General features: G+C 50.6%; 1 protein-coding gene across 3 annotated transcripts in view; it reads left to right on the top strand.

The window, feature by feature from the left end:
* The window catches only part of Chst15 (carbohydrate sulfotransferase 15), an 84,185-nt gene extending 80,166 nt beyond the window's left edge, over nt 1-4,019 (top strand). For all 3 annotated transcript variants that reach the window (XM_026781660.1, XM_005351394.3, XM_026781659.1), the window contains exon 8: nt 2,118-4,019. In XM_026781660.1, coding sequence (XP_026637461.1) covers nt 2,118-2,308 — 191 coding nt within the window. In that variant the 3' untranslated portion in view covers nt 2,309-4,019. The remainder of the gene's footprint in view (nt 1-2,117) is intronic.
* The last annotated feature ends 6,658 nt before the right edge of the window (nt 4,020-10,677 follow it).

Genomic DNA, 10,677 nt, shown 5'->3' with positions numbered 1-10,677 from the left:
TGTGTGTGTGTGTGTGTGTGTGTGTGTGTGTGTGTGTGTGTGATGGGGGTGAATGTGTGCACGCGCACACAGGTAAGAAGTCAACATCCGTTATCTTCCCTACTCTTCTCGGTTTTTTGAGAAAGGGATCTCATGGAAACCCAGCTTGTTGTTTTGGTTAGGCTGGCTAGCCAGGGAGTCTCAGGGTCTATCTTTTTTTCCTCCCTTCCAATACTGGGGTTAGAGACACATGCTGCCATACCCAGCTTTTAAAGGGGATGTTGAGGATTTAAAATCAGGTCCTCGTGTTTCCAGAACAAGCCTTACAAGTACTTTACCCTCTGAGGCAACTCCCTTTCTCCATGGCATGTGGGCTCTTTAGGAGTGTACTAGGTTAAGCATAAAATGGGAAGAAATGGACTGTGTGAGGCCCAGGGACTTCTGAAGAAGTCTTCCATTCCTGTTTACCGGGTAGGTATCGCTGCATGAGGCCCTGTGCACGCAGTGTTGGGCAGGCTGTGGCGAGGAGGTACTCCTCTCAGTTCTTTCAACCTAAGAGAAGGAAGCCCGGTCTAACACACAAAATGACTGTTGGTATCCCTGGGGAAGGTAGGTACTGTCACGGTGGGCCTAGTGATGATGGGGGGCCCCAGCTGCTTCAGGAGCATAGAGGCGTTAATGAAAGGCCAGAGGAGACAGCTTGAATTCTGAAGCAGTTCAAGGTCACAGTGGGTGGCTAGGACAGCTCTCCAGGGACATGGAGTTTGGAAGTCTGGCTGTTACAGCATCTCAGGTGTTTGGTAGGGAGTCCCTGAAGTCAGAGGTGGCTCACGGTTGACCTTTGGTCTGCCTTCAGCCTGGGGATACCAGCCGAAGGGCACTCTGCTAACTGGCTATGCCCCTGGCTGGTAGAGGCACGTACAGAGGTGAGGATTGCTGTCTGGGTGTGAATGAGTCACCCAAGGACAACTGCTGAGGCTGTAAATGTCAGCCCACGCCGCTTTTTCACGGGACATTTCCTATAGTCCCGGTCCAATGACCTAACCTAGGAATTCTGTTAACTGAATGTTTCTTGAAATTTATTTGGCCACCACTGGTATTCAGGACTCTTATCTTGTAAATTTTCTTTCTTTCTTTTATTATTATTGTTGTTGTTGTTGTTATTTTAGAACTGGTATGGGCTGAAATATAGACACTCTCTTTCCCATGTAAGACTTAGAGCCATTTTTCTTTGATTTGACCACCTGTAAATCTCTTGCATCATGTGGTTGCCTTCTGTTCCTAAGAGGGGCGGGACTGTAAGGTCACCTCTCTGGCTTGCATAACCCAGAGACAATGTTCTATTGCTGTGGTTTTAGTTGGGTCCTTCATGCTTGGGGTCCAGAAGCACAAGGAGATAGCGGTCTAGTGACAGGTTGATGACTCAGAAGTTTGGGTGTGGAGGAATAGCCTTATGTGTAACCCCTGCTGGCCTGCCCTGGGGCATTTTCCCCATGGATGCCATTGCTGCAGGTTCAGGGGCTACCAGTCCTCCCACCCTTATGGCCACTACACAAGAAAGAGGAAATAGAACTCACTCGGGCCTAGGCTCTTTGCGTCACTCAGGAACCCAACATGAAAATGATGGTGGCAGAATTCCAGGCAACCAAAGTCCCTGTACATAGTTACCTAGGACAACTGAGGGCCCTGAAGGGCAGGCAATGCAGAGTGGCTGGAGGTAAAGGGACACCATACCACAAGAGCAGACATGACCCTAGACTTTAGAATCACTTTACAACATCTAGTGGTTTCTTCCCTCTTTGGTTTCTTCCAGTGGATCTAACAAGATCTTTTTTTATTTCATTTATTTAAAAAATTATTCGTTTTATTTTATGTTTGTTCTACTTGCATGTGTGTGCATGTACCATCTGTGTGCCTAGTGGCCTCGGAGTTCAGAAGAGGGTATCAGATCCCCTGGAAGTGGAGTTACAGGATCGTAGGTGCTGCAAGAATCAGGGAGGTTAGCCACTGAGCCATCTTTCCAGTCCAGCCATGGATCTTCTTACAGGAACGTCTTCTACTTGCCCGAAGTCCAGCTGGGCCTCTTGTGACGTCCCTTCACCTCCCGCCTTACAGGATCATTTTCCTTCTCATTATAGGGCCTCTAAGTGAGAAGCAGGAAGCGTTGATGACCAAGAACCCTGCGTCTAACACACGGCGTCCCGAGGATCGTAGCCTGGGGCCCATGTGGCCAATCACACAGAAGATTTTGCAGGACTTCTATGGGCCTTTCAACACTAGGCTGGCACAGGTCCTAGATGATGAAGCATTTGCCTGGAAGACGACGTGAGAGCTGAGTCCCTTCTGCCGGAGCCGGACCTATAGACTCTGTCATTGCCATGACTTTAAAAGTCTCCTGATGGAGAACTGTCACCCACAGTGTGGAGAAAGCCACCGGCGCCCCTCTTCTCCTCCAAGGCGATAGTCAGTGGGAACTATCTGACATTTCTCTTGCCATGTTCAACAGCTCTGCTCTTGAATTCTTCCACCTGAAGCCTTGGAAAGTACACTGGGGCTTGGCTCCTGTCTGTTCTCAGAGTACCTTGGAGCTTAGGACGGTAGACTGGCACCCAGTGGGTAGGAAGAGGAGGTTTGGGGAACCCACAGACCAGCCCTGACCTCCTACCTCCAGAAGAGCTTGTCTGGGTGTAGGATTGGACAGCTCTGAGATCCGATTAAGTCCAAGCTCACTAGAGGCTGTGCTTTGGGGCTGACTGGAACCACTCTTCATGTGTTATTTCCCAGCACCCCTTGCATAAATGGCTAACCCCATCTAGCAGAGAAGGAAGCAGCTTGGAGAATAGAGGCGCTTTTCATTTTGGTTCATATTCCCAAGTCAGCCCTTCAGTGACATCAGAAATAAGCCCTGTTCCCTTTGCTGTGCCCAAAAGAAAAGAAAAGAAAAGAAAAGAAAAGAAAACCCTGGCATTTGGCAGTGCGCTCATCTCTCTGACCTCCTATTCCGCCCCCGCAGACTGTATTTATGCCCAGCATAGAGAAGGGGCACTCTTAAACAAACATTGCGCCTTGGATTTGACTAACCCTGCCTCTCTTTTCTGCTCCTTTGGATGTTTTCTCAAGAAATTCAGTTTGTATTTGGAAAGAGAAGTTTTGGTGTTAATGCCAGAATAGAGCAGCCTCAAGGTGTCGAACAGTTGGCGGGAAAGGAAGTGAAGCCCTCGCCATGTGTGGAAGGTCACCAGAGAGCGCAAGCTGCTTCAGTTTCTGGTTCTGGCTGGTTACAGGCTCCCTCCCTCCATCTTCCTGTCGGAAGAACCTTTTATCCACATTCTTTGTCGTGTGTGGCCAAAGTTCCATACTCACGAAGGCTCTCAAGACACCCGTGTCCTCAGAAACACATCTCACAGAATAAGCTTGGGCTAAATGCGGTGTGTGGTGACGAGGAGATAGCTTGGCTCTCTATGGACCTTTCTGGGCCTTTTAGGAACTTGGTATGCAATGGATAAGCTGATGGTTTTGTCATCCAGGGAATACCAGGGAGAACAGCTTAAGCCCATTTGGCACACAGGGCCAGGGGGAATGTCACAAAGCTTCTCCCTGGAGTATTGCCAAGGGATGCTTCCTGGGAAGCTGTGTTCTCGGGTCAGGATCCTGTCCGCCAGCGTCAGAAAGTGTACACACTATGTACCCGACTGTCACGTGAATGTGTGAGAAAACCCGGGCGTTGGTGGCAGGAGGATGTGCAGTTACTCTGCTATGTGAGTCCTTCTGCTGTCCACCATTGCTGGAGATGGGACTCTCAGCCCGTGGGAAGGTTCAGAGAGCTCTGAGCATCAGCATGGACTAGGCCAGCTCTGCTACTGAAGGGGCTGTGTGTCTTGAAGTCTGCGTTCCAGGACAATCCCCCCTTTTCTCACAGCCAGCACTTGGCTGAGTCACCAGTGGGGAAATGTGGCCAGAGTACAAGGATGCTTTGGGAAGAAATGATGAGAGAGAGAGAGAGAGAGAGAGAGAGAGAGAGAGAGAGAGAGAGAGAGAGAGAGAGAATGAATATTTATTTGGAATACTGGGTGTGTGTACGTGTGGCCGTGTGGTGTGTGCAAGAGTGCACAGGTGTGCGGGTGCTTATACCGAGTGGGTTCCCCTCAGCTATCTTGCTGATGAGGCTTCTCCCTCCATTAGAGACACAATGCCTTTATGGATTAATTTCTCCACCAGTTAGCCTGTCATTTTCCAGAACATATCTCTCACCACCCCACCCACCCACAATTATAAGACATTTTTCTTGCGCACTCCTATGCATGTGAATAACATGTAGCGTAATTCTGCTTCTTACAGAAGTATTGCCAAAGGTATTATTTCCAATATTATTTGGTTCATTGCTGATCTTTTTAAATATGCAGCCCACCCCCCTTTCTTCCATCTGGGGCTATCCAAACCCGGTTTGGCCTCTAATGGTCTCTCCCCAGGCGTCACCAGCATTGTCTTTGCTTTTGCTCGGTCGAGGCCTCTTGTTTGAGAGCACAGGTAGTGTTTTGGGTGGTAGCTCCCTAGCGTGTCACCCCAAACCAAAGCAAAACACAGACCTGGTGCCGAAGACACTTCGTATTCCCAAAGCTGTGTGCCAGGTCGTATGAAACCTTCCCTCCTTGTGTCATATAAGGTATGATATGCGAGTCACATTTATTCTGTACTTTTATTCATATTTAACAGAATTAAAGATGGACCCACACAGCTGGTGCCTGCGGGGAGTGGGCCTTCCATCACAAGCTTGCCGGCCAGTTCTTTCCATGGTGTCCTGTGTGTGCGAGCGAGTCATGGGGGGGGAGGAAGGGGGACGGTCACCACCTCCTCTGCCTTCCTCATCACAAAGGGGTCGCCCATGATCCTCATAGCAGAAAAAACCCCAGAGCTGTCACAGGGCCACACCTGTTTCCTGGGGACATCTCTGTGGAGGCCTGCAGTGGTTGGCAGACAGGCTGGGAGGTCCTGTCCAGCTCCTAGCGGCCCTCACATGGTCTTCAGATGTAGGAATCGAAGATTGAGAGACCACTGGCCTCAGGAGTGTGAGTTTGGATGCTTGGTGCCTCTGGGTGTATCTTATCACTGGGTAGGCAGGGTCTCCTGTTGGGGCTTGAAGAAGGTGAGGGTGTCCCATTCAGCGTTGGCCTCCATAGAAAAGTAACTCAGACAGGGGCCTTTACACACTGGGCCACATTTCCCAGTGAAGCTCCAGCCCTCAAAGGTTCCACATTCCCGAACAATGTCAAGAGCTGAAGACCATGTTCAAACACGCGAGCTAGTTGGGACATTTCATATTCAGCCTTCACACAACACATGCTTATTCTGTCAGTGCTCAGGTGAGCTCAAGGGACCAGCACAGTGGTTTCTCCGGGACCTCTTACCATGGCTCATTAGTGACCATTCTCTTCCCTCCTCTTCACATGGGTGTCCCTCTGTGCAGGTCCCCGATACGTTTTCCTCTTGCCATAAAGATGACAGCGAGACCCTAGAGGTCTCCTTTAACTTCATCGCCTCTTTAGAGGACTCCCCTTCAAATGCAGTCATACTCAGAGGCTCCACCCACTCAGGATGTCAACACATGAATTTGGGGACGGAAACCATTCAGTCCACAGAGAGGGCTTAATCCACACTTAGAAGCTTGGGTCATCCTGGACCCAACCTGTCTCCAAGCATGGCTCCTTACTCTGGTGTGTTAAGTGTGGGGCTAGATTCAGCACAACCTGGGACTGGCTTTACTGGGGCATGCCTCTGCGGGCTTGTATCCCTCTTGCAAGAGCTCTTCCAACCCTTGTTGCTAGGAAACACAGTTACAGCCTTAAGCCTGGGTGGTGCTGTGCAGGATGGTGTTTCTCTGTTGGGACAGCAGTCACATCCTGAGGACATCCTGGTGCCCCATGTGTGACGCCAATCTAGTGGAGACTTGCAGGGAGAATTAGCTTCAAGGGGTTCAGATTTCCCTGAACTCTGGAACTAGCTCCCCTGCAGGCACCAGAGAAGGAATGGGGTTGGCAGAGTCGAGTGAGGGTTTTAGGTACTGCTGTGACAAGTTACTTCAACTGGAATGTATCTTCATCCCAGAGGGAGCTTCGGGCAGTAATCTCCTTAGTCAGGGCCTTTGGAAGAGTGTCCTTCAGCCTCACTAGCATCCATCCTTGTGATGACTTCCAGCTTGTTTCTATGACCCCAGCCCCTTCCCATCGATCCCTCAGGTCATCTTAGTGTCTTCAAACAGAGTGAGTTTCTCATCATACAGTCCTGGAGGACAGAAGTCCCACACCAGGCATCCTAGGCTGAAGCAGGGTGCCAGCGAGGCTGTATCTTCTGGGACCAAGCTATGCGCAAGCCTTTCCAGTTCTGAGAGACTGCCAATTGCTTTGAATCATAAGCTCCTTTCTGGGATGGCATATTTAGACTCTTATCTCTGTCTGCCCCTGATTCCCTGGTCACATGGCTTCTCTTCACCTTCGTCTCTCATGAGGACCTTTGGAGTTACATGGGACGATCTGTGGTTACTTTCCCATCTCAAGATCCTGCAAAGTTTCCCTTGCTGTGTTAGGGAACATAGCAATAGGTTCTGGGACCCTCATGTGAACATCTTCAGAGGCTGTCACGCCCGCTGACCACAAGAAAGTGGCCCTGGGAGGCTCTGGTTTTACCACATGAAACCCTAGTAGGACTGAGGTGGCAGCAGCTCACTAGAGGCTCTGAGATGATACTCCAGTATTCTGTGATGGGGTGAGTGGGATGGGAGTCGCAGTTGTAAGCCCTTTGGCTTGTGCCTTTCCCCCCAAGACACTCACCTGGCTGACTGCTGTACAACTCAGATAGACTACTGAGCTCTACAGGAAGTATCTTAAGGGCTTCTGGTTGCCTTTGCTTTTTAGTGTTTGTGAGCCTACTCTGGCTGTCCCTCTGTTGCAGCTGTGAGGCAGCTAGGAGGTTCCAAAGTCTGGCTGTTGTTGATGTCGTTCTGTGGAGACAACTGCTTGTAAACATTGCAAAAAATAGAATCCTTTCTTAAGTTCCCAAGAGATCTTCAAGCTCACAGCCTCCCTGGCCCCAATTTCTGCAAGGCTGACCTCCAACCCCGCTGGCATCCATCTGCATAATGGCCCAGGCTGGCCTTGCCTTCATGACCTCTGCCTCTGCCCTGGCACAGGCTCTGGCCCCGGTCCTGCCCATCTGGCCAGCATCCTTTTTCCTCTTTGTCTTCCTTTGCTCCTGAGCATGACTCAGGCAGAAGAACTGTCTGTGAGCAGCCATGGAGTCCTTGGAACTGCAGGTTGCTGTCCTAGGAGGAGTGACGTGGGATTAATGATGGGACTTTCAGGTGACGGTGCAAATCAGGCTTATGGGCTGGAGAGGAGCAACGGTGTGCCTCGGTTGCCACTGATATGTGAGTGTGTCCCATGCAGGGTCTTCAGGGCAGTGGGCAGAGGAATGTCCTCTTTGCTGGGCAGGACATGGCAGCAGCTCTGTGATAGGCACAGCTAAGGGTGTGAAAGAGACCTAGTTCACAGTGTAGAATCCCTAGCTAGGACAGCAGTCTGGGGTCCCCCAAGCTTCATCTGGCTTCTCAGTGAAGAAGTCATCAGGGCTCTACCTGTTTTCTGGGGGTGCTTTGGAAGTCCTCAAGAGAGTCAGATCCTGCTCATATCTAGAAGCAGGTGGGTCTCAGTTAAGGATGAAATACGGGTCGCAAGTACACTTGTGGCTTACCCAAGGCAAAATAGTTGGGTGACCATGGGGACCAAACTCAGTAGGTCCCTGAAGACCCTTCCTGGCTAAACTGAGAAAGGCTGGGTTTTGGGAATGGAGGTGAGGAGGTGGCACCTCCCCTGACCTAGCTATTCTCTACCAAGAAGGATGCTCCAGTTGGCATCCTCAGATTCCAGCCCCTATCTTAACCCTCAGAAGAATATCATGAAGGAAGACAGTGAGTCCTGGGTCTAAAGGCCAGTGTCCCAGTTGATCCACTCTGTAACCATGGGGACACAACTTTTCTGTTGTCCTCATGAGTAGATAGATATCAGAGTTAACTGATGCAGGCTGAGTATCAGAGAAGCCTACGTCACAAAGTGTGGGTCCCCAGAAAGCGGTCGCACAATGTCAACGTGTAGTTCTTAAACTTTCACTTCCATGTCAACACTTTTAGCCCTGATGCCACACTGCATGTCCTTGGCACCCTGGTGCCCCTGGTTGGTGGGCTGTCTGCATTCTGAGTGTCTTGACTCACTTCTTCAGACTTCATTTCAAATGCCCTCAGGAAGGAGTAGCTGGTCCTGGTGTCATCGGGGCTGGGGGTCTGAGTGGTGACAAGCTTCCTCATGGGAACCAAAGGACATTCAAGACACCTGTTCCACTCAAAGGCTTGCTGCACTGAGTCTTGGCTGACAGAGGCACCCTCCCTTCCTTGTCCCAGACTGGCTGGCCCATGGGTTAAGCCTCCCACACAGACAGGCTACCGGAGGCTGACCTATGGGGAGGTGTCCCTCAAGACCTGAGTCACAGCCTGAAAAGGACAGCTCCACCCTCTGGCCCCAGGCCTGCCTGGGCGGCACCAAGGTACACGCCCTAGCTAGAACTTGCTCAAAGAACTAACATTTCATTTTCTCAGTAAATATTTTCTGAACATCTACTTCACACAAGGCCCTGGGCCAGGCAATGGGGCTAGGTTGGCCTGTAGTTCATATGCCTATGTGCTGATCTTTTCTGTTTTCAGTAAGGATGGGGGGGGGTCATCATGGTATCTGAGAGAGAGCAGAAGAAACCCCAGTCATGTGACGCCTGCTGCCGAGGACGGGAATCCATCATCTACCCAAAGCAGCACAGAGAGAGGTGATGGGGGCAACGGCACCTTCAATCTGAGGCTCCCAGACTCTCCTTAGCTGCTGTACTTGGTCACCTCCCTGTTTGCTCACCCCCAGATCAAGCCTGACAGCACGCATGGCTGGAAACAGTGATCTGGTCTTCCCCATGCAGGGTAAGGATAGCTTTCCACATGCTCAGGTCTTGCTGGAGTCCATGCTGGCCAGATTACCCCAAGGCCCTAACTCCTGCTCTGGGTGTTCACTCTCTGTCCTCCATGAGAGCCACTGCACCTGCCCCATGTGCTCTCAGGGGTACCAGGCCCCTTCTTGCTCTAAAAGGCCAGTTGATCAGCAAGTGCCCAAGATATCCAAGTGTAATAATATTCGATTAGTACAAGGGCTGTCCCAGAGACTGGTGGTAGGAGTGGTGTAGGCACAGAAGTTGACCCAAAGGAAGCTCTCAAGGCTCTCAAGGTAGGTTCTATGGGGGAGGGATGAAGCCCAAGCTCTTTGCCCTGTCACTCAGATTGGATTGGCCCTTGTTGGCTCCAGAAGGTATACCGGCTTGGAATTCTTGAGGCTGGGAGTTCAGTAAGAAAAGCTCAACACCAGGGACTGGTCAAGAGCAGCTGTGGGAAGGCCATTTGAGCAGGAGGGCACCTGCCCTCCACCTGCGAGGCTGCACCAGCTTTGCCAAGCAGAATGTTGCCCACCCTGGAAAGAAGCCCTTTCTCACGAGCAGGGCCTACCCACACCAACATGCTGTACTCCTGCATCTGAAGACATCATTGTCACTGGAGAACAATCTTCTCACTGTTAATTGGTCCCTAATGGTTTCCAGTTTGTTCCTGGGACCTTCCCAGGCTGGTCAATCCCTAGAGAGCCACTCACCTGCAGGGGGCATCAATGCAAAACTCAGGAAAGACCCTCATTCATGTCTTTTAGGGGGCCCTCACTACCATCTCTTACATCAGGTAGGCATCAGATAATTAAGGCAGGTCCTGTACCCTAGCATCCCATATAAAATTTTACCCAGTGGCAACCAGCTGCTCACCTGATTGTCTCCAATTCTTTCCTAGAGAAAGGGCAGCCAAGGTTATTCTCAGTCTCTCTCCTGACCCTCCTGGGTGGCGTGGTGTAGGGTGGCCCAGTTCCAGGTGGAGTTGTGAGTGACAAACTCTTTTCTTAAGGGATCCCTGACACTTCAAACCCGAGGGACTAAGAAGCACTTCGATACCCGCAGCAAAACTGTAGCCCCATGTGGCTGGCCTGGACCCATTACACCTTGACCCCTCGACATGCACATACACACTGTCCTAATTGTGTGCTCTCCTCTCTGAAGCCCAGGCATCCTTAGCTCATACAGGATAGAGCGCGAAGGCCTGTCCCTCTACCACGGCATTCCTTCAGACTCAGACTTCAGCTTCTCAACTCACCCTCATTTAGTGCCAGCGCTGCTGCCTTTCTGCTGCCCTCAGTGCTGCAGGAACTCTTGTCTCATACAACCTTTCCAGGCCTTTGTGGTCCTACAGTGAGACTTGGTGGCTGACATGTACGAGCACATGTGTGTATATGTATGTGTTTTTATGTCTGTGAATGTATTTGTGTGTGTATGTGTGTGGCATGTGTGTTTGTGTATATGTGTGTATGTGTGTGGTTTTATGTTTGTGCATGTATTTGTGTGTGGCATGTGTGTATATATGTGTGTATGTGTGTGTGTTTGTGCATGTATTTGTGTGTGGCATGTGTGTTTGTGTATGTGTGTGTATGTGGTGTGTTTGTGTTTGTGCATGCATTTGTGTGTGGCATGTATGTTTGTGTATGTGTGTGTATGTGGTGTGTTTGTGCATGTATTTGTGTGTGG

This window comes from Microtus ochrogaster, chromosome 8, assembly GCF_000317375.1.
Source record: "Microtus ochrogaster isolate Prairie Vole_2 chromosome 8, MicOch1.0, whole genome shotgun sequence".
Taxonomy (NCBI): domain Eukaryota; kingdom Metazoa; phylum Chordata; class Mammalia; order Rodentia; family Cricetidae; genus Microtus; species Microtus ochrogaster.
Note: the sequence above shows the minus strand (reverse complement) of the source record. Positions and strands in the feature narration are given on the sequence as shown.